Below are 25,387 nucleotides of genomic sequence, written 5' to 3'. Positions count from 1 at the left end.
TTTGAATTTATACTTTTTTATATATTGTTTCTCGTAGGTATTAACATAGTATTTATAAAAAGAAGAAAACACAAAATATTTATATAGATATTTATTTATATATAATAATGAATATGCTTGTAAAATACAAACAACAAAGAGTACCTAACTTTTAAATTATTATAATAAATATAATGATATATCTATGTTTATAATAGTGCTGTTCTCTAGTGATACAGTACGTTTTGTTGATGTCACTATTCTCGAGGAAAAGTCACATCCAGGATCATAATCTTTTTTCTCTTTTATATTTTAGTACAGAAATTCACAGAAAAGTTATACTAAGCAACGTTTAGAGTTGCGATTTATTCGTTCGGCGTGATTTCTTAACGATGGCGGTTATCTATTTATTATTTTTCGTATCTTCATTTAATATTTCAGATATTAGAAATTATAAGTATGAAATTAATAAAAAAAATTTATTCACAGCCAACTTGCGCGTGTGTACTGTCGGAATTTGATATGCACATGTTGATTGCGACTATGTAATCAGTACAAATATTTTTGGGATCAGTGTTTGTGTACGAATATACATATGTGGCACTGAGTTAAAGATGTCATAATATACTTGAACACGAGAAAATGGAAATGAATGAACGATTCCTAGTCGTGGCTTTTCCAGTACATAATATATGTCAGTTTGTTTTATTTTTTGCGGTTCACCTTAACACTTCTTATTCACACGTTAAAAAAATAAAGACCCTTAATACCTTTGATATCTCACCTTTAATAAACTAAATATAATCTCACACTCGTGTTGAGCTTTATAGTCATGAGTGAAGCACCATCGCAATAAGAAAACATTTGCTTTCCTTAGTTTCTTTTGATTATATTTTTGATTGCATTCGAGTATTCGATATAAAACCCAAGACTATCTTAAATTACTAAAACATAAAAATATGAAATGTGAAATAAATGTTAAGGTGCCCATGAGAATATCCATGGTTTGGCCGCTTTAAAAATGATACCATTCATACATTTGCTCACATTCATCATTCTGGACAAATATATACACATTTTTTATTTTTTATCATACCGTACATGTCCCTAGAAGTAACATCGTATGTATTACTTAAAAACTATGAAAATTTTCGGTAAAGCAGCATACTTTATTATACTTTTTCGTAGTTTTTTATATTTATTAACAACAACGTACATGTAAATGAAGTAGCGAAATGCGTGGAATATTGAAAGAACTGCTTATTAGTTCGTATTTGTATGTATTATCATTTCTTTTTCTCTTTTTTTCTTTATTCGTTTAATAATGTATTGGATGTATCATTGCAGAAATATTAATGCGTAAACTTGATTTACAATTGTAAATATTTCTTTCTTTACTATAATTCACTTTTTATACAACTTTGAGTTCAGAGATAGCAGATGTATAGTCAATATTATAACTATTGAATGTTCACTGACTACTGAATAATTACAAATATTTTTTATTCATTCTAAGAGAGCCAAAATAAAGAAAATAAAAAAAATGAACGTGCCATGAAATGTGAAAAACAAGCTTTTTACTTGATATAAGATGATTAACGTGAATGTCATTATATCATCAGCATAAAAAATGCTTTCATGTCTTCATTGATTTCATTTGTATTTTTGAACTTTGACATGTGATCAATAGTAATAAAATAAAAGGAGGATGAATTATATGGCACATCAAGGGACAACATTATAAAAAACGATAGAAAATAATAAAATGCAAAATTAACAGGTTTTTCGCTCATCGATTATTCCTTACCGCTTTTCATTTATGCAATTTTTAATAAAGATGAATGTATGCAAAAGTACAGATTAATAAGAAACTATGTAGTAAAATATAGTTTATAAATTCTAGGCGATGCTCAAAAATTTTATCTATAATTGAAAAGTCTTGAAAACATAATAGTACTGTGTTATGCATATGTAGTATTTTATTAATTAAAAAATCATAAAAACTTCGAATATAAAAATAAAAGGTAACTGAAACAAATATATAAAAAAAATTTATTCGCATTAAGATGTCAGCTAATAGTTTAATCAAAAAATAACTTTCAAATAGAAATTGAAATCTAAAATGTAAATCTCATTTTTCCTAAAATCTATCAAACAGGTCTGTGTTTTTACAAAAATTCATCTATATCGCTTTTCATAATTTAAGTATAATAAAAATTCTCATAAACAATTATAATAATATCCTCACGACAGGACTGGTCTTTGGAAATTACGACTGGCGATAGAGAATCTGTCCAAAGTTTATAATTTTGAAACTGTTATATACTTTACACGACTTACTTATAAATGTTATATACAAATATATAATAAGTCAAAAACAGTGTCGGATAAAACCATTGAATAAAACAATTGAAATATGCCGTAATATCTGTGTAAAGGCTCTCTTTTAAATTTATTATTTTAAACATTACTTAATATTAACGTTTAAAAAATATTATATAAATACGATCATATATTTCATTAAACTTCAATTTAATATTTGCAGTAAGAATTGAATAAGTTATATTAAAAGGTTATAAAACTTTATTTATATCCTGCTACTGAAGTTAATTAAGTAAATAAAAATGCAAATTTTAATTCAAAATTAAATTTAAATCATAAAAATATAAGACTATAGTAAATTTAATTTTAGCCCGTGCATAAATCGTACGGCATACAATAGTTTCATTCGATTAAAATATAAGTAATGCAGAAGAAAGTGTCGGAAATTCGAGTGGTAATTATTCGATTCCGCCGTTTATAATAAGACTGGCACTTACGTATAATCGCTTGCTATTTGCTAGGGACATTTAACCTTAATTTCTATAAAAATAAAAATAAAAATAAAATGGTATCGATAATGACGATAATTGACGTAATAGTATAATAATAATAGTAATAATAATTTTATAATAATAATAAAATAATAACCATTTATGAGAGCCAATAATAATGACAATATAAGTAATAATATTTCTTGTCATATAATGAACAACGATATGTATATGCATATATATATATATATACATTTTCTACCTGTGTATATACATATATATGCATGCGTGTTTATTAATACGTATGCATGCATGTATGTACGTATAATTTATAAGGTTTACTCCTCGAATAATTTTACACATACAACTACGTATAGGTACATCACAAGTAATATAGTTACACTGTACATTAATTAATCATAGTAATATCGACGCGCTTGCTACGTCGGCGTTATCTCTTTTCCTTACTTTTTATTCATCATTATTAAAGTCGAGTCGCGTAGGGCGTCAGCCGTAGCCCATTGTACAAATCCATTATATACATAAAATAAATTAGTATCAACATCTAAACTATTCGTCTGCCACTTAACGCTGGTGGCGTTTTTTGTTTTTTCTATCCTCTTTTTTCATTTCGCTTTTTTATCATTCCTCTTATCGCTATGATCATCACTATGAATTGGCCAAACCGTGACAGGCTTTTCCATATTATCTGATCAAGGATACTGGCTCTCTTTGTAAAAATTATATTAGGTACCTTCTTTATTCTATAATTGCACTGATTACATATAAACTAAGGAAGATGCGAAGTGAATCGACAGCTATTTGAGGCCTTAAAAGGACAGACATAGAGACAGGCTGAAGGATTGAGGGTGAGTGAGACTGAGATAGTGGGTCACAAGAGAGGACAATAGAGAGAGAAAAAGAGAGAGAGAGAGAGAGAGAGAGAGAGAGAGAAGGACAAAGGAGTAGAAAGAGATAACGATCAGAAATAGTATGTTTTTCATTTTGTCTTATTTTTCTGTGCTTTTTCTGTTCGAGAAGATAGAAGTAAGGCAAGAGGAGATAACTGAAAACAAGGCGATACGAAAGCAGGCGAAATGACTTCGTTTTGTCCTGATGACGTAAGGAAAAACGCTATTTGGCACATAAGTATTATATATCACATCAAGCTTCCTGACGTTTCTTACGCCATTATATTACGTCATTATTAACATCATCATCGCTCTTCCAAATTAACAAGCCCTGTTTATTGGACATGAAAAATTCTAAGACACCGAATGAAACAATTTTCAATTTTTATATTAATTTATCTAAAATACATCTACTAAAACACTTTTTTTTTAATTTAATTTATGTACAATAAAATGTAGGTTCAAAATCTTTACAAAACCTTAAAAATTCATTACGTTAAAATTAAAAATAAAAAAAAGTTAAATATCAATCTCATTATCTAATTTTATAGTATTTTTATTGTTACATTTTGAAAAGAAAAAATAATTCTGCCGGTAATATTATGGATAGATAAAATTATGAATATAAAATATAATTTCACATAATAATTATTATAAATATAAAAAAAAATAAAGAAAAAAATTTGAAAGATATCGTGTGATATAAATAATATAAATTTTGTAACATAAAAAAGTAACATTGGATTTAAATATCCAAACATTTTTACAACATTTGTAGTTGTTCTATTCAGTGAAATTATGTGCTTTGTTCAATTTTTGTTATCACTATCCATTTTATCTGTTATTCATCCCACCTATTGCTATTTTTTTCATGATTTATGTTTTTTTTTACTTCTTAATATCCAAGAGCTTAATAAACTTATACAAAAAGTTAATTTTTCTAAGTATTTATATACGTACAAAAACATCGTGATTGTTCTTTGTTCGGAATTTTCTCTTTTTATTTTCTTCGAATTTTGAATTACTGATAACCTAATGTGTAACACTTAAAGTCCCCCATTTATTAACATATTTTGCATTAATCGTTTCTCTTTATAGTATTAAAAAGTATATACACGATATCTATTTTGAATGATATTTTGAATGTTTCATTATATTATGAATGTACAAGAAAAAAATTTTTGAACTATATTTTTTAAAATCTTGGTATTGTTTTAATTAGTCTTCGAACATAATCTAATTAAATTATGCAAATTGTTAGTGCCACTGATTTTGGATAAAAAATTTTTTTAATATTATTTTTGTTATACTTTTAAAATATAATTTAAATTATTTGCACGTATTAATAATATGAAATAATTAACAATTATTTAAAATATACATAATTCATATCAAGAGTTTAACAGCATGTATTATTAAAATGTAAATTACATGATAGGTTGTCAATAAATTTTGATTTGTAAGATTTGCACGATAAATTGGTATAATATCAAGACTAAATAAGTATTGCAAAAAATTCCGACAATGTGTGTACGTCGGTGAGGATTGTGCCATCAATAGAAAAAGGAGACAGGACGGTCCGAGCGCATAGACAAACGGTTAAAGATCCGTTTAGTGGCAACTCAAATTTGCATACGTATACATATACGTTTATGATATATAACGTGCATAATATATATAACGCTGCAAATCAGATGTAAGCAGTTTTTACTCTCGGTAAATTTATTCTTGTACGTATCCACAAAAGGAGACTATTTAGCCTTCTATTTGTTTTTTTCAGATATACTAAGTAAGTTTAGGAACAAGATTTACTACTCGATGGAGAAAATTTTATATGTCTATTCGTATTGAAATTTTATCATTTTATTATATTTCGTTTGATTGATGATAAAATCTGAAAGATTATTTAACTTTTGAAAAATCTTGTATTAGAATTTTTCTTATATAAATGATACATATGGCTCACATAAAAATTTTCTAATTTCACAAGTTATTTCTACACGAAAGCCATTAATTTCTCAAGCAATTTTACTGGGAGTCTATGATCTTATCAATAATTAGCATGGTATATGCCTTTTAAAATTTTACAATTAATCCTTAGACTTTGATATTTTTATAGTAGGTTTTGGATTGAGACCTATGATTATTTCATAACGAGCAGAATTTTTGTTGTTCTGAAATATCAGTAGAAAACAGTCTAAATCGCCCTCCGTTTATCCTATATCTCGGATTTTCCTTTTCTCTTTCAATTACTTGTATAATATACGTGCGACGGCAAGAAAACCTTTTATCACATGTACGTTTCTTCTTGGTTGCACTTTTGATTATCATTTATAAAGGCGATCGGTTTTTCGCATCCGGATCGCTCACTACAAAGTTTAATGTGTACGCCATCTATACTTCATTTTTTCTCTTCTGCTATGTGTAATCCTAAATGTACGAGTCGATCGTTAACATTGATGCTCTTTGCATTCTTTTATTTTACTGTCACCATGACAATCACCTTCTTCGAGCGACTTTTGAGATGTGCTTTTTGATTTTTCTCAGTTAATTTTATATTTTTTGGGTTTTTTTCCATTCCCTTTCAGTGATCTCCTGAAAACATTTTCTCCCTTTTCGCTATACCTCCAGCGACGATGCTACTGTATCCACAAGTGCTTTAGCTTAATCAGCAATCGACTCTTGTTCCTTGTGTCTCATACTCGTAATAATACACATTTTCTTTCACCGTAGCTAGGAGCCCTCGCACTTGTGCGTAGATGAAAGGACGGGTATGAATGCCCTGCGTCCCCTTCGATGGCACAATAATTACATGAATAACTCGCTCGCTTACTTGTCCGTATCTATCTTTTAACATCACAACCAAAGATAATGATCGACCTCGTATCTTCGGCACGTCAGTAGTAGCATGCTTGTGCATAACAATCGAATGACGGGGTACAGTTTCGTATCTTTATTTCATTACAGAAACGAAAATCGTATGCAAGAAAAAAATTAAGCATATGAAAGCATATAGAGCCAGAGACAGAGCTAATAAAGCTTCTTGTATCGTAGAGCGGTAAAGAAAATCCGTCTACGCGTCGGTTCCCTTTACCAGAAGAGATCGTGTCCTCCGAGTCTGGCTGCTCCGGGTTGCCAGATATTCGCTGGCTGACCCGGAGCCACGGTTCAATCTTCGTCAGCGTGATGACGAGGACTACCGGCGTCATAGCCGCCCATGGAGCCCGAGTTGTCTGGTGAAAAGTTGAGAACGTCGGTAGGCGAAAGACTATCCTGTGGGTAGTAGAATGAGGGATGATCGGAGCTGGGACCAGCAGTACCATTGAGCATCGACGTTGGCGGCGACACAGAGGGTCGAGCCGAAGGCCCTGCACCGCTCGCGTGCTGCTGCTGTTGACCACTCATGTCGGATTGAACGGGTGAAAGGAAGCCGATCTCCGGACCACCATCTCGGCACCAGAGTTGCCGCATCTCCTGTCGCCGTTGACGCATCAGCGATTTATACTCGGAAATACGCATTTTCTTGCCGTCAACGATACAGGTTCGTTTGGGGCGCGGACGGTACCTGTAGTCCGGATGTTTCTCCATATGTAACTTAGAGAGCCGCGATTGTTCCTCGTAGTAAGGCTGCTTCTCTGAATTCGACATCGCTTTCCATCGGGCACCTGTTTGAGCAATTATTTGTCAGTTAATGATGCATTACACACATACGCCACACTTCCAATTTAAATGCTCCAATAAACTTTCATTGTTCTTCTCAATCAAGATCGACCTATAAACTTAGCCCAATTGCATTGTAACTTTAAAATTTTATCAAAACATTCATTTATTATATCTGCTATATTATATTTAACGATTTATTTATCATATTTAACGTAGTAATATTAAATAGTGTATCGCGCAACTATATATTTACATATCGTAATTTATTGTAAATTTAATTAATTATAAAGTAAACTATTCGGCTATTAGTTCCTTTATAGTTAAATTCGTGTTAAAAAAGCCATTCTTTAACTGAAAATACTCACCGAGAATTTTAGATATGTTTGAGTTATGCATATCTGGACAAGCTTTTAAAATTTTTCTACGTTCATCTTTAGCCCACACCATGAAAGCATTCATCGGTCGTTTTATATGTGGTTTGTTTTCACCTTCTCTCTTTTGCTGCCTCACCATTTTTGCTAAAATAATAACATATAATATTTCAGCATTATTGACTTTCGATTAAACCATTATCATAATATTTCAATGTAAATTCATAGTTAAATAATGTACCTTTTTCTGCAATGTCTTCTGAAACTTTATAGCCTGAATCACGCCACACTAAAATATGAATATCATGTTTGTAAGCAATTGATTTATTTTTTATCTTAAAAAATTTTCCTTTAATAAATGCTTAGTATTATTTCTGATATATTCTGTATATATTATGAATTAATATACTTCTTTAAACTATATTTACTCTGAATGAATATTTTGTAACAATAAATTATGACAATAATGACTATTATATTTATGATAAAAATGATTAAAATAAGTATAATAAAAATTGCAACCGAATAAATTTTCAAATTAAACCTATGCGCTATTTAAATCTGCTTAACTAATACGCATAACGAAACTCACTGTGTGGCGACGAGAGGAAGTCCTGCTCGTCTGGTGCGGACTCGTCCCGTGCTGATGAGTGTTTCATTTGCCTCTGTTGTTGGGGCGAAGGCGGCATCGCTCCAGTATTTGGTGGTGGCAAACCGTAGATTCCGTGCATCACAAAGTGTTTCTCGACAGCGGCCACAGCTGCAGCAGCTACTGAACCAGTTTGCGTACCTCCCCCGCTGCCGTCCCTAACAGAGCTGCTGTTCTCTTCCTTTGCCATCTTGCTCACTATAGTTTCACAGGCTTTATTATATTTTATATCTGATTAATAATTTCATCCTTTCCGTTTAACATAGTATTAGGAACATTTTATTAATTTCCCTTAAAATTTTCCTATTAATCGTGCAAATTGATACTTGCTTAACTACGTGTATTCGTTGCGATACAACTAAATAACTACTGGTAATGTCATTACATATTAATATGTATCAATTTACAAACATTATTTAATGTGCACTTTCAATAATGAAAGCTATACAAAAGTAGGCAAGTACATTTGATTTATAAATCGATAGGTATATTTAATAAAAACAATTTTAAGAGATCATAATATCGATCTAACGTGTATAACTGTGCAATAAAGCAAATTTATAAAATTTCATTTTATAAATACGAAGTTATATTATATTTCATCATACCTCATATATTTTTTTTATATAACATCATTCCGATATAATGTAATTTATAATTTAGTAAATATAATATATAAATATATAATTTATAATTTGTATGAAATAATACGATAATATTTAATTTTCGCATATATGAATGATTAAAATAAGCAATGCTTTTTAGTCACATTTTCAATATGCTGGTATAAATATTATAAAACGCTTGCCTTGCAAAACTTAAAATAATTAAAGATTAGAAAAAATTATTATTAAAATTAGATTGCAAATAATAATAGATCCTATGCAAGAGTTTTCTTAATAAAAAATGACTTGATAATAAAGCAAAATTCAGAATAAATATTATTGTTAAAATCATTCTCGGTATGATTAATTTCTATGAAAAAATCAAGAAATACTCTTTAAAAGAAATAAAGTCTTTTTAATGACATAATAATTATGTCTAGAACCGATTCGTCGTGAATAATTTAAAATATTTTTTTAATACATTTCAAATTTACTTCGTACTTTGCTAGCTACAAATTTCGCGAACGTTTAAAAATGAAAATTAGGATACTGACTGGGTGTAGAGAGAGAGCTGAGGTGCGGTGGCAATCCAGCATAGGGTAGACTTGGTAGATAATTCCTAGGCATTGCCATCCCAGGAGGAAAGAGCTTTGGTGCTGTCGCTGCTAGTGGCTGCTCCTGATGTTGACCACTGCCTGCAAGCACCGCGGAATCGCTACTTGGAGATGAATTTGCAATTGCACCTGAGGATTTAGGTTTGGTCAGATTGAGGGGTGCATCCGGATCAGGGGGCATTGGCGGGGGTGGCGCTGCTGGCGTTGCCGCTGTCGATATGGGCGTCGGAGATCGTTCTTTATCCAGTTGTGTCGACATCTGAGCAAGATGAGCCGTCGCCCAGCTCGGACCCTCTCGATGACTACTTATCATCTGCATAAATGCAACGAAAATATAAATGTATTAGCTATTACGAAATAGTGAAAATACAAAAAAAGGCGCAAAATCATTACCATTTTTTTAACTAGCGAACCAATCAAATCTTCATACAACATTATTTATTGATATTAATATTACTTGTTGTATGTGAAAATCATAATAAAATCAGTTATTCAATATTTAAAATCAGCTTTTTCTTAATTGATATTTAATATTGCATTTATTAAAAATTTATAAAAAATTATTAATAAAAATGATGGAATTAAAAGTATATTTAGAAAACATAAAAGCTATTGTTAATACACACGTTTGCGATAGAATTGATGTGCTTGCTGCCGGTGGTAGTAGTAGAAGTGGGCGGTGGCATGGGCGTCGGAATTGGCAAACCCCTTAACTGTTCGAGAAACGGTAAGAACATAAGAGACTGAGGTCCAGCCATTCCCAACTGGCCCTTCGTGAGTTGTGCTTGTAGCTCCTGAATATTATGCTGCATTATGTGCTCTTGTAAACGCTTTAGGTGCTCCGATTGCAATCGTTGCATATCAATCTGTTTTTGTGAGTCAACACCTATATGTGTGGGATACGGCTGCAAGAGAAAAATGAAGAAATAAATTTAAGAAGTGTATTAAAAATTTAGTAATGAACTTGCTTTGAACAGTAACAATGATATACACTAAAAGGATGATATACGTTAAATAAGTTACTTCTAGATTTAAAGTTATATATATTATACTTTTAATTTTTATTTCCTTAAACACTAAATTTTTATACATTATTTAAAAATCACATGCCACAAATGAATACTTTAATTTTATTAATAACTCATTTAAATTTATTTATATTAAATATATTGTGGGAATAACAATCTTTTACCATGTTTTATATAACTATAATTTTTCATCAAATTAGATTTTTGTTTATTGTAGTATAATTTAATGTTATTCATGACTAATTATTTAAGATAATACACTATAATACTTTTATAGATATTATATTATTAAAACTATTATTTGTAATTCTTTTAAATTATTGGTCAAAATAAAATTATTTCTAAAAATTAGTAATTCTATAGTTTAGTTCTAATAGAAAAATAAAATATTAATTACAAAAATTTATTTCTAATTCAACAGTTAGTTAATACAATCTGTATACACTTTATAAAGTACTATATTAATTTTATGCATATGTTAACATTATATACAATCTGGCTGTTATTCAGTTGAACTTAAAACGATTAAAGATTATTTTAGACAAGGAAGTCATTTATCCATCAACTAATGACGGTACATAGTTAATGCTTAGTTCACTTTGCGTATCGTGTTCCGTATTATAATCCGATATATTCCGTATATATTCCGATTATAATCCACTTTACAGTATCCAACGTTTATTATGATATTTGCCTTTAGGTGTTTTATACACAAGCAAAAAAATGATCGATGAAAAATCAGCTAACGCATATTAAGTACTTTTAAGCGATCATAAATAAGTATAAAGGAGTTATTGGTACTAATATATTATCAACAATTTAAAATTTATACGCAATCGATTCAAATTACTTTATATGGAATAAGTACGTTCTATATATAATTTAATTAAATAAGATAACAATGAAAAAAATTGAGTTTGTAAGATGTGGAATTTCAAAAAGGAGTTGCAAGTTTTGTTTTTGTGTTAAAACATATGAAACATATGATTTGGAAAAAATCAAGAATTAATTCAATACAGCAAAAACAAGAATTAACTCAATACCAAATCATACATAACCTTTTGTTTTGTTAACAGGAAATACCTTGAAGATAATTAATTTCATATCATAGAAAATTATATTAATTATTAAATGAGTTTGTAGGAATATAACTCATTTTTTGGATTCTTCCTGAATTTTATTATTTTCAATATGCATTAATGGAATCGAATAAGTATAGATGGATTATATTATAAAATCTTCGTAAGAAAAAGACTGAAATAGTTAACAAAAATAATTAATTGTTATTATAAAATTATTCGTTACTAATTAATAGATTACTATAAATTAAATTTGTTAATACTACTCTTTATATAAATAAAAAAATATATGAAATAGATAAAAAATTAAATGTTAGCAGTTATGAATTTGGATGTAATTTGTAATTTTTTTAATTAATAAATAAAATTCTAAAAGAGTTCTTAACTGTTTAATGAATGAGTAATTAAAGCAAAACTACTACCAAAAGTTTCTAACTCATTTTTTTTGTAACATTTTTCTACTTTTAAGGAGAAAGGAACATAATATAATAGAAAAAAATTTTTTTTAATATTTTTAAAAAAGATAAATTTGAAAGAATCTGTCTTTATTATAATTCTGTTCTAAAATTCAGCGATAATGAAATTTTTTAATTTTACAATGTATTATGTAATTATTAGTAAATTAAGAGACACTACAACGATTTCAAGTCCATGCGGAGAAGAAACTAATCATTATCCAAGTGGAGAAGAGACAAGCGGATTGTTAATGGTTGTCAATAATTGTTTGAACACACGAGAAGGGAGGCCAGCTGCTGTACTAGAATGAGAATCTGCGCATGTACGCATGTGTGCATAAATTTGCTTGCGCGAGGGCCAATGAAACTTCATTATTCATTTGAGCAAGTCTCAGTTATGCCGATGATACGTATCCATGACAGCCATAACGCCCACTGTGACTAAATATAAACACAGGCATGCTGCCAGGCTTACTCACATTCACATTCTTCCATTCACATCCAATACTAGTGTCCATACGCGAATGAGCTACTCGTTCGGAGGTGGCAAGCTATAGCTTTGCGCAAGCTCATATGCAAGAATATGACAGAGAACGCGAAAAGGATAGATGGGACGTAGGTCGTTCTGAATTCGCATCCGCACATTGACGCTTAAACCGCACCGCCTAAATTTAGCAGTGTAATTACCGAGATATGTTCACTAATACCATAATCGACCTGCATTTGTATTTACTCTAATACTATAACTATTTGCTCGATATTTGCAGCACGCGTAACGCCGAATTATGAGTCGCAAAAAATCATAAAATGATGAAGTCACTCGATTTGTTATTCGGGTCGCTTCATTTACAGGATACATGTGGGTGTTTTTACCACGTGATATTTAATATTGATCTCAAATTATGTTCAATACATTACTATGAAAATTTAGTGCATAAAATGTAATTGAAGAAAATATTTTCATTTTGCGAATAGACGAAAGTTAAAAAATGCGTCTAAAAATCTCTGAATAGTATGTATTGATTCTAGATATTATTTTTACCAGCATATCTTAAAATAAGTAATCATTGTATTTAAATATGATAGTAATTTTCTAGGAGCTGTATTTATTTAATTATAAGTATAATAAATATATAATATTAAAAATTATATCTTACATAAATGTAAATGCAAGTAGTGAATATATAATCGAATTTATCTATAATTTTTATCAGTCGTAATTTATTTACAAATATTTATTATAATTCTTGACAATTGTAGCTATATAACAAAATAATAAAGTTAGTGATTATCGTGATTTGCTAATATCGAGGCCATCGTCAATTTCGTCTGTTGCAATGCAAGTCGAGTAACCGAGTAAGGTCAAAAGCGATATCAAGTATATATTTTAACAAAAAACAAAATAGATCATTATATTTTTCTTTAAACATAGGAACATTACTTAAAAAAATAAAAGAAAAGTAGTTGAATATTTAAACAAGTTACTTTATTATCAATATGATCAACTTATTTTATAAAAAGTGCATCATATTTATTTAAGATAACGATATTCATTTTTGAATATTTCCAAATGCATTTTTCGAATATCATATATACATTGTATTATAAGCTAACTTACTAACATAAATTTTCAATATGAATTTCATATCTTAATATATCTAAAACTTATTAAAATATGAAAATACATTTAATATCTATTCAGAATTAAGAAAACTTTTTTTTCAAATAATTTGAAAATAAAATTTCAAAATTTTAACTTTCTTATTCAGACTATTTTGTTTATATTTTTAATTTTTATTGCTACCTTTTCCATTATATATTCATTATCTCACATTTGAAGTTTAGACGTAAGCACATAAATTGCGATTAGAAGCTTTTAACTTCGAATAACAAGAAGTAGGTTCGCAAAATCGATTTCGAAGATCGTTAGGATTTTCAATACACCAGAGGGATTGTCTTATTCAATACAGTCGTCATTTTAATTACTAAAGTTGCCTTTCTCCGTCAATTCTCAAAACCGTAAATTATGGTAGTCAATTTAAAGCGATAATATTGCGATATAGGAATAATACAATGAATAAGAGTATCAATAATGGAAATTAATGGATTGTATTGAATTGGTAATGTTGGAATTGATCTATTAAAAATTTGTCTAAACAAATTTCATTAAAACTTCAGAAAACTGTATTTACTGCATTTATCGGGTGTTCCTGATTGAATAATTAAATAAATTAATTAATCTTCACTTCCTTTTAATCAAACAATTAGTCCATATAAAAATTGTTAATTGTATAAAAATTGTTAGATCTTTCTATTTATTTTATTATATTAAACTACAATTACAACATTTATTTATATATTTTAATATTTTCAAATGCATATTCAAGTAATGAAAGCACATATAATACTTGTACGCGCTATATTAAAAAACGACAAAAATAAAAGAAAGAAAACGTAAAAATTGTGAAAAGTTTATTTAAAAAATAAAATGTGTTATTAAATTAATTTAATATATTTTTTATTAAAAAAATATAAATAGTAGATAATATAGAGAATTAATTCAAGAGAAGGTGGAAAAAAATCAAAAGAATGTGAAATAACGCATAAGGAATTCTCACGCATAGCGACTAAAGCTAAAGTACCGCGTCACACAGAGAGGCAGATTATAAAGGCAACTTTGTCTTATTTCAAGCTCGCGTCATCATCTCCGTTACATATCACTTCACTCTAATGTGCGATCGATATAATGTAAATCTTGAAAAACAAACGTTCCGAAGTCTTTGAACAATTTTTTATTCTTCTCACTCTTATATGCTACACACTTTTTCTTCTCATTCCTTGTAAATGCTGATTACACCGCTTAAGTATTGGAATTTATTAGGGTGTTCGATTAGAAGATACTTGTGAATATTTTATTCTGCTTGGTTGAAGACGCTGCTTAAAAATGACTACAGTTTTACCATTCTCTATATTTTCTTATTATTGTTTCAATATGAACACATTTTAACGATAATTAGACGCAAGCATAAATTAAGCATAAAGCATAAATATAAAAGCATATATAAACGTAAACTCAAAGACATTTGAAATTATATTTATTAATATTTTAAAAATTCAAGAATTTTAAAATGAGACGAAATTGAAAATACTAGAACTCGAAAATATGGATAATTATAAATTTTTTAAAAGTAACAAAATTTATTTGAATTTAATTTTATTATAAAAATGTAAATAAATATGCTTTATTAAAAGTTTATATATAGTATCATCAGCTTTAAATACTGAATACAAAAAGATCTAAAACTGCTTTAAATTTGTTTATGTGTAATGAAATATTTTTATTATAATAAGTATTCTAACCATTTTTCGTCTCTTAGGATAAATTTTATATTTTAAAACACACTTTGTATTAATAAAGATCCTTTATATCTTCATGTAATCTTAACAATACTAATTAATTATTTAAATCAGTGCGTTATACAAAAATTATGTAGTAGATATGTAGCTCCATAAAATTTTAAATCAATAAATTTACATTTTGAATGTCAAAGACCCGTCTGAATTTTGACATTTCCGATCATGAATGTATGTAGAAACATATTTCACATAGGGATAATAGGAAGATATTTCTAATAGGGTTTAAAGTTTAATTTTTATATGTAATTTTTTAAAGCGGTTAGTAGGTAATAGAAAATCTTTATATTATATACTCTTGTAATAACATTTAAAAACAGTAGTTACAAACTTAATATGTATATATATATATATTCAGTAAATAAAAACTATAAATCATTATTTTTATATTAATGGCACATCCTATTACTTTTAATTAATTACAAATGCACTTGCTTTTAAACTGTGCTGTTAACCATGATGAAATTCTTTAAGATTTGGACATGAATTTAATAGTATTGTTTAGCCAATTTAGCTTTTTGATTATGATTTACAATTGTACAGACTAATAAAATTTACTAAAATTAATATTTTTAAAGAACATTTCTATTCATTATTTTATCTTAAGACAGAATATATATCAATCATTTTTTTTACATTATAAGAAAAAAATTAAGATTATTTATGCATAACCAAAGCTTCGAAGAAATAATAAATTAATAAAAATGATTTCGATTTTTTATATATTTTAATAAACAATAATGAATAAGTAATAATGTAACAAAAAATACGTTCATCACATGAACCAGAAGAGATCGGAACGAAATTATGTGTGCGTGGAACGACGACTAAAATTAAAGAAATAAAAGCGAATGGAAGTTTAAAACAGAGAATGTGAAAAAAAATTTGTCGACGAGAGATAGAATAAGTTTGGCTACGAGGAAGAAAGAAAGAAAGAAAATTTAAGTGGGAAAGGGATTGCAAGTCAGTCAACTAACTTGAAAAAGATAAAATAAGCCTCGACAGCAAGGCTCGCTGTCAGCCGGATTATTGTCTTTAACTTCTTATCTTCACCCTGAATCCGGGAAGCGTACGAAAAGAGAAAGACTGAGACCTGCGGAAAAGCAAATGGGAGGGTGGGGAGATGAGAATCAACTCCCCAGGGAATGGAGGGGAAACATAGTTGACAACGACGACGACGCGTCCGCGTGCCAACCCGTCTCACCTTAAGACAGCAAGATTTGCAACAGCGAAATCGTCCTCGACTTTTCTCCGCGTCCGGTCCTTTATTTATCTCTTCTTCGCGTAGTTTCCTACTTTTTTGGCTGAAGGACGTTTGGCTGAAGACGATGTAGACGCTTCGCTTATACACAACCAAGTCATTTCAGATGATGTGACTTTGTGCGTCTACTTTCTTTGAATTTTCAACATTTATTTACTATATACTAAATTTCTTTAATATTATTCTCGGTTTCAAATTATTAATACAGTAAATAATTTAAATAAAATGTTTATATATTATTTTTGACAGATTTCAATAAAAATTGAATTGATAAGAATATGTAAAATAATTAATCGCACTTATAACTCAAATTTAATCCACTCATCAAATTATAATATGTTTAAATGATAGTGATTAATTTAAAAGGAAATTACAAAACAACTTTTATAGTTATTAAACGTACCAACTTATAGAATATATAATTGATGTTTGGTTAACTTGATTATTGAATATGTATTTTTCGATTTGATGGAGGTTTGTTTCTTAAAAGTTGTATTGCAGAATATTGTAGTTGCATAAGTACAATTGCTTTTATAAAAACACTTATCCTGCTATATTTGTCTTATTAATATATATTTGAAAAACAATCAATCAAGGAATATAATATTTACTAAAATATATTTAATAATTTATAAGCGTCTAAACATTTGTTATTCTTTGTATCAAATGATCACACAATAATTTTTTATTTTTTGTAAGACCATTAGTAAAAAAGAAGCAGGTCCAATAACAGCGTTTAATCAGATTAAAATACTCCAAGGATGGAAAGAAAAACCAGAAAAAGGAGTATGGTGGCATCTGAACAATAATATTTCTTTTCAGTAGAAGCAGTATCTTAGAAGTGAAAGAATTGTTGACTACAAGCCTTTAGATATATATGCTAACTAATGTAATTATTGCTTTCGGCCTAATTTATTCTCCTCAATCTTTCAATGTAAACATTTTGATCTATCGACTAAATTTTTGCTTTTTTTAAATTATAATACAATAAATTCCACAAGTGAACCATCCGATGGATAACACAAAAATTATAATTCAACGCTTATTTATTTCGATATAGGAAACACTTATGTAAGCTCTTATCATTTCAAATAATACATGAAGCTACATGAAATAAAAGCATGATGAAATTTTTGTATTCAGATTAGAAATTATGATCGATTCGTAGTTGAGGCATACTTTTTTCTTTCTTCTTCTAATTTTTTCTCTTTTCTAATTTCTCTCTTTTTTCCTGTATCTCACAGTTCCATGGTCTATGCAAAGAGAAAGCGAAAGTCATTAGAGCAAGAAAAAAAATGTAAAAGATAAAGCAGAAAAAGAATAAATTAGAAAAGTAATTGTAGAAAGGAGAAAAAGTAACAAAAAAAAAAAAAAAAAAAAAAAAAAAAAAAAAAAAAAAAAAAAAAAAAAACGAAAAGCAGGGGTGAAAACAACGTTGATGCCTTGGTACCAAAATGAGATTGAATTGCGTACACGTGAGAAGCGAACAGGGAATAAGCAAAAGAATTAGAGAGAGAAAGAAAGGGATACAGTACTCGCAAGACTGCTCTCCAAGTCTTTCTTCCGACAAGATTGTTTGAAGGATCTAGAACGAGGTGGTACAATAAAAACACCCCTGTTCTGGCTCCTTTACTCTTTTTTTTTCATCATTTCCTGACGACTTTAATTAATTTTATATGCGTGTGCGATGAACACAGTGAGAGCAAATAGTCTCGGTCTCCAAACAAGCGAAGGAAAAGAAGGTGGAAAATAATAAATGAGGAGAAGAACGATGAGAGAAGAGGACCAGGTACTTTTCCCCCTTGAGGAGACTTGTACTTCCGTTATATGGAGTTATATGAAGAGGAAATTTTCTGGTGGACGGGAGCCCACTTGAGATCGCAAAATAATATGAATGATACACGTGCCGAGCCGCTTTTTCCCACCCTTCATACTGTCTTATTTCTCTTGCTTAGCTTAGCCCTTTCTCTTAGTACAAAGTATCAATATACTTAACTACGAAGAGATCAGAATACCAATTTTCTTGTACGTCAACTTTTATATCATATTACATATTATATATTTTTATATACTGTACACTGTTTATAATTATTTATTTTTATTATAATTGACAAAATAAGTTTTATTAATAAAGATTATAATATAGAATAAGAATAAAATAAAATTTCTAGGATAAAAGGCAAACAAGTAAAAATACAATATACAGTGCTTCAATAGTGAATGCACATGGATATACGCAGAGCGAAAAATTACAGAGGCACATTTAAAACCGAATTTATTCAGGAATTATCTATCGTTTTTTATCTCTTTTTCTTGCTCTCTCTTCTTTTTAAAGTCCATAGTATTTTCAGTATTCACTATATACTTTTTAGAATTCAAAATATATCATTTTTTATTTAAAAAATTACTATCAATTTTGTAATCTATTAAATGCAATTGAAATATTTTAGTTTTTTGAATATTCTATGCTTTCTATTTCTTATGATATTAAAAAATTGTAATTAAATAACGATTAAATTATGTAAAATTGTAATTCAAGTATTAAATGATATTTGGTATTAATTTTCCATGAATAAAATATGCTTGAAACAAATTTGAATGTACTCATTTACTTTAAACAGTATTGAATTAATAAAAATCTTTATAAATATATTTAAAAATTTATTTATAAATTTATTTAATATTTAATTATAAGTATTTTGCATAAATGAATGTTAAATATTTTTTCTTGTTTGTTATTTTTTTGATTCTTAGTTTCCTATATGAATATTTCTGACGTACAAATTTTTAATTTTTATAAATATACTTTTAAACATTTAGTTATTTGAAAACTTAATTTCAATCTATTAGATTAAAAATCAGAACACTGAGAATAACATATAACAATAGAAATCGATTTCTTTTTAACATAATGTATCTGTATTATAATTCGGTTACTTTATTGTAGAATCCCCATTAACAAGTACAATATTTTAAATATAAATAGCTATCGATGTAAATAAAAATCAAGGATATATACTTGGTCATTATACATATATATATATATATATATATATATATATATATTTATTTATTAATAATAATTTATACTTTAATGTTAAATAATTTATTAAATTATATTTAATTTTAATATATATGTGAATTTAATTATTTTAACATTATTTAAATATAAAAATAAAAAATATACAAATCATTATAAGAAAAAATTATTATAAATAATCATTATGTAGTTATTGTAGAAGTTAATTGTAAAGTATGGACTGTAATTAAGAAAATTAATAAATGTAATTATTCAAATATAAAAATGTATATTCAATTTGATTTCATTCATATAAAATCAAATCCTATAAAAAGTTAAAGCAATTTGAAAATGCTGTGTTGAATATATTACAAAAAAAGAGTAAGCTAGAATAAAATTTCAATAGAATGATAATAAAAAACGCCTCTCTTTCGTTCATGAAAATACAATGATGGTACTGTTATGATTTTCATACATACGCAAAAAATTGTGCTTATTTAACACATAATTAAATATCTTGTTGAAACTCAATAACATTAATTTTCAATGTAAAAATCAAAATTCCTACTAACAAGTTGTATAATGTATGTTGTATAAAATATGTTCTAATTTATTTTAGGAGTTTTAGTTTTTAACTATTTAACATTGTATGCTGGAAATACTTTATTATTTATTTACATATAAAAGCTTTAGAAAGTTTTATTTATGAATTTATTCATCTTAAGCAATGACATGTTAATCATATTCTAAAAAGTTAACATGTTATTCGTCATATCTATAAAAATAATTCTTGTTGGTTAAAAATTTGTTTTAATATTGTTTAATACATTTAAATGCATTAAAATATATTTGAAATAATTTCTACTTAAATTTATCTATATTGAAATACATATAATTTTGTTCATTATTAACAGTTTTCTGATTTTCATATTCGAGTATAAAAAATCTTAATAATTAAAAATTTAATAAATCGCAATAAAAAGATATAAAATTTTGTGTAAGTAACGAATAGAAAAATCATATAAATTACTGTAATAATTATTTTAAAAAAGGATCAACTTATACAAAATTATAATAGTAATATTATATTTATGTTATTTATTATTTTCACAATAAAAATATTGGAATCAACTACTAATATAATTGCATAGGAAGACTTAAAAGTACGTTTAAATATTAAAGAATAACGATATAACGTTCCGTAATCTCAAGTTTAGTGATTATATAAGGCACTTTATAAATTCTAACATAAAATTTCTTACACCTCGTTTTGCAACACTTAAAACAAAGTCAATGGGGACGATTTCTACGGTTTTCGACGCGTTAAGAAGTTGGTCTAATGGTGTGATATTTTTTCTTTTTCTATCTTTACTACTATTTCTTGGTTTCTCTCCCTCACTTACAATTTTTTGTCTTGGTATATCTGTTTTTTCTACCCTTACTCCTATGCACTTACGTTCACTTAGTTTCTCTCTCTCTCTCTCTCTCTCTCTCTCTCTCTCTTTAAATATATATATATATATATATATATATATATATATATATATATGTACATATATACATCAGTTGCCTGGAATTATGAATAAAGTTGTTCATTTGCGCGAACAAGGAGGCTGTGTGTTTTCAGCCCGAAAACTTATTCGCATCGCTAGCCGCAAGCATTAATATTTCTCAAGGCATTTTTCTCCATGCGTGCATGCACATACCTAGAATTAAAAATAAAAAGGTGAATAACTTCTTTTATTTTAATTACAACAGTTTGAAATCCTTGTTAACATTAGTCATTTTTAAATTTATGTATACCTTGGTAAGTTATTGACAAAGAAAAAAATCTGAATAGAAATTTTAACTAGTTATTCAACTAATTTTTTTCTTGTTCTTAAATTTATTATATAAGAAGATAGTTATAATTATTGATATTTTTTAATAAAAAGTAAGTTATTACTTAATAAAACTAATCTTATGATATAAACTAAAAGATAAGTAAACAATCATATAAACCAACTTAAATCTCGTATATAATTTTATTTACTTAATAATCACTGTATATTTACAATATTATTTATTTATTTAAATTAAAAGTATTAACTAATTCTGCATACATTTAATTATAAAACGACTTTCAAATTATGTACTTTCAAAATATTTTTTAACAATAATTAATAATATAAGATGAATCTGATTGTATGATGGTATATAATAAACTAAGTAATAATCTATTAGAATTTAGTATTCGTAGTTTTGTTTATTAAAGAAACAGCATCCTGTAGTATTTCATTGAATATGTAATCCATGTAATTTCGAGTGATTTAAATATTGATTTTTTTATTCATTTACGTAACTATTTTATTATCAATTAACTAAGCTAACCTTAGAAAGGAATTACTAATTTTTGAAAAAAAGTTTTATTTGTCATTAAAATTATATTTTCAATTATTGGATTGCTTAAGATATAAGTTCAAGCAAACCTAATTTGAGATTAATATGAAAATGTTAAGAAATGTATATTAACATGTAAAGAGAAAATGTTATAATTCTTTTACGTTTTTTTTAAGTAAGAACCTAGAAAGTTCACTCAGATATTGTTGAGTTTCAAAAAATTGAGTAAAAATCAATATATATTTAGTTAATCTTTATTGTGTAAGATCATTAATTTACAGTTTTGTATATATCATTTGATTATTGAACCTCATTTTAAAATAATATTTTATAAGAATAAATTTGTTAATATAAATAGATTTTATGGTAGAGGGGGGGGGGCAACAAAAAAGTTAAAATAAAGGAAAAATAATAGAGAAGCGACGAAAAAGAGATAAAACAATAGATAAATATATAGATAGATGGATGGATAGATTGATATATAGATTGATTGATTGATAGATAAGTAATAGATAGACAGAGGGTTGATATTGAAAAAAAGGGGATTGAGATTTGAGTGAGTAGCGTCAGTCGACGAGTTTAATGAGGTTAGTTGCTATTACATGAGTTACGATACAGCGGGCCAGCATTCGTTGTAGGGTAGAAGCTCGAAAAAGCACTTGCATAAGCTAGAACCCTTTGCCAAAGGATTGGCGGCGAAGCATAAAGCGAGTGAGAGGCAAAAGGGTTTCGAACTCGAGAACGATACAAATACATAAATCTTGAATGAAGGAAGAAGAGATATTAATAGTAGAGCGCAAATGGAACGGATGTTCAGAAAGAACTAAGGTAAGCGGTAAAACGACGGTTCGATTTAATTATTAGACCTTTGGAGTATTAATAACTTATTTAACGGATAAAATAATTAATTTGAATTGATAAAATTTTCGTATAGTTACAATATTATTGGGTACGATTTAAACTATTCGTACAATATTTTATTATTAATAATTGCATATAATTTATTAAATTAAAATGACTACAAATGAAATGAAAATTTTAACAACTAATATACTTTATACTTTCGTTTTAATAAAAATATTGTAAAATAAACAAAAATAAAAATATTTTTATTTCATGTATAAAATTTATTTCTTAATTCTTAAGATTATTAATTGAAACAATTTTATTTTAATTTATATTCAGTCGAATTCAATAAATTATTCGTAATTATTAATAATTAATGTTTATTACTGCGTTTTATTGATTATAATTTTAAATAATGCTTTTACAAAATAAAATATACATACAAAATTATACATTTAATCATAATAATGTAGTTAGAATATATATATTTTTTATTCAAATTTTATAAAAAATTAATTAGACAAGCTATTTTTAAAAGATATTATAAATTTAGGACTGAATACAAACTATATTTAATACCATCATTAAATTCATTTCGTTTGAAAATAAATTAAGTTGTTATAATGAAAGATATTAAAAAGCAGTTCAAGGAGCAAAAGTCAGTTATTCCATTTGAAGAGGAGAGAGAGAGAGAGAGAGAGAGAGAGAGAGAGAGAGAGAGAGAGAGCAGGGCAGGAACATACGAAAAAAATGTTTATAGACGAAATACATAAGCGAATGGCTGAAAGTGGCGAGAAAAGTATTTGCGACAGCGTGCAAAGGTTCACATGTTGGTATCCGCCCTACGTAAGATTCGATAAAGGATGCATTAATGCGTTAAACGACGAAGTTTCCCTTCACATGTCTTAGCATCCTTCAGATGAACTACAGTACAAGCGCGAGCGCTGTTTCTTCTTTCCGGCACTCGTTTTAAAACACTTCGTGCAGATATATACATGCATAGTTACGAGCTCATGCACCAGTGCTTCACGATCAAACAGCAAGTGCCACGACCTAGCGTTGAGATAATTCTTTGATCGTTTCAAGTGATGTACCGACTCCCCACCCCCGCTCACTGTCTAGCTCTCTTGTCGTGATATACAATATCATTCGTTTTGCAAAATTGATACCATTTGCGTGGTAAAGATTTCATTCATTTAAAAAAAGATGCAGAAAGAGAGAGAAAGAGAATTTTTGTCTAGCCTATTAATGGGAAGTGAGATGGTACATCAAAGTAAGTTGAAAAATTGTTGCAATTTCTGAGAATAATCTAGAAGTGCGTGCTATTTCTTTTTTTATACATATGCATTGCTTAATTGAAGAAATCTTATAAGCTTTTAATTATATTGCCAACTTATCCCTTAGTTTAATAGTATTCACACAATCCTTTAAACATTCATATAAATAATTTTTATTTCTTAGTTTTTCAAGTAAAATGTAATATAAAATATGATGGTATTAATAATTAATTCAATAAAACAAATCATTAATTCCTATTTTAATGAAAAAAATTCATTTTTTTAATAAAAATTATTGTTGAAATATACAAATAAGTATTATTCTATTTTTTTAAGTTAATTTCGAAGTAATTTACAATAATTAAAAAAAATAATTTAAAGTATTTGTAAGATTATTTTTAAATATTAAATCTACGATATCAACATTTTTAGTATAATTTTAGTTTATTCGAAATTGAAATATTCAATTTTTACAATTTTTCTAGAGCATGTTCTCAGATAATTACAAATAGATTCAAAAAGATTTTTCCAACAAATAAATATAAATATGATATGACAATTTATAAAATATCGTTTCCATCAAATCATGCACGCAATTACTAATATAAAAAGAACGAAATGTTCATTCGAATAGTTATCGAGATCTATCTATCTTTGATACACAAAAAACAATATTTATATCAATAGAAGTTGTATTCACTTCATCCTTCTTTCTACCATAACAATATATATATAACCACATACACATACAGAGATAGTGCAATATCGAACGCTCAATGTTTTATTTTTGAAATGTAAAACTGTCATATAGTCGCAACAGACGCAAATCTCTATTTGCTACAATGTGCAGTATTATACGCATATATAACTAACCCTAGTGAAGTTATATATCGAGTAACAACATTCTATTGACAGATATGTATCTCAGCAGCTTGGACTCACATCACGTATGTATATAATAGCTAGAGAAGGGAAGAGAGGCTGATAATTATACATGGTGATCATCATCCTACAGCTTTTCTAC

The 25,387-nt window shown here is 27.6% G+C and overlaps 1 protein-coding gene across 3 annotated transcripts in view; it reads right to left on the bottom strand.

Annotated features, from left to right (window-relative positions):
• Positions 1-6,692: 6,692 nt before the first annotated feature.
• Positions 6,693-25,387, bottom strand: part of Sox102F (transcription factor Sox102F) — a 115,902-nt gene continuing 97,207 nt past the window's right edge. For 2 of the 3 annotated variants that reach the window (XM_011501069.1, XM_011501067.1), the window contains exons 4-9: positions 10,232-10,510; positions 9,546-9,918; positions 8,330-8,599; positions 7,979-8,026; positions 7,732-7,884; positions 6,693-7,368 (exon numbers count right to left, since the gene is read on the bottom strand). In XM_011501069.1, the coding sequence (XP_011499371.1) occupies positions 6,872-7,368; positions 7,732-7,884; positions 7,979-8,026; positions 8,330-8,599; positions 9,546-9,918; positions 10,232-10,510 (1,620 nt within the window). In that variant the 3' untranslated portion in view covers positions 6,693-6,871. The remainder of the gene's footprint in view (positions 7,369-7,731; positions 7,885-7,978; positions 8,027-8,329; positions 8,600-9,545; positions 9,919-10,231; positions 10,511-25,387) is intronic. The other variant, XM_011501068.1, reaches the window with a different exon arrangement.

The sequence above is a fragment of the Ceratosolen solmsi genome, unplaced genomic scaffold (genome assembly GCF_000503995.2).
Source record: "Ceratosolen solmsi marchali unplaced genomic scaffold, CerSol_1.0 scaffold57, whole genome shotgun sequence".
Classification (NCBI taxonomy): Eukaryota; Metazoa; Arthropoda; class Insecta; order Hymenoptera; family Agaonidae; genus Ceratosolen; species Ceratosolen solmsi.
Note: the sequence above shows the minus strand (reverse complement) of the source record. Positions and strands in the feature narration are given on the sequence as shown.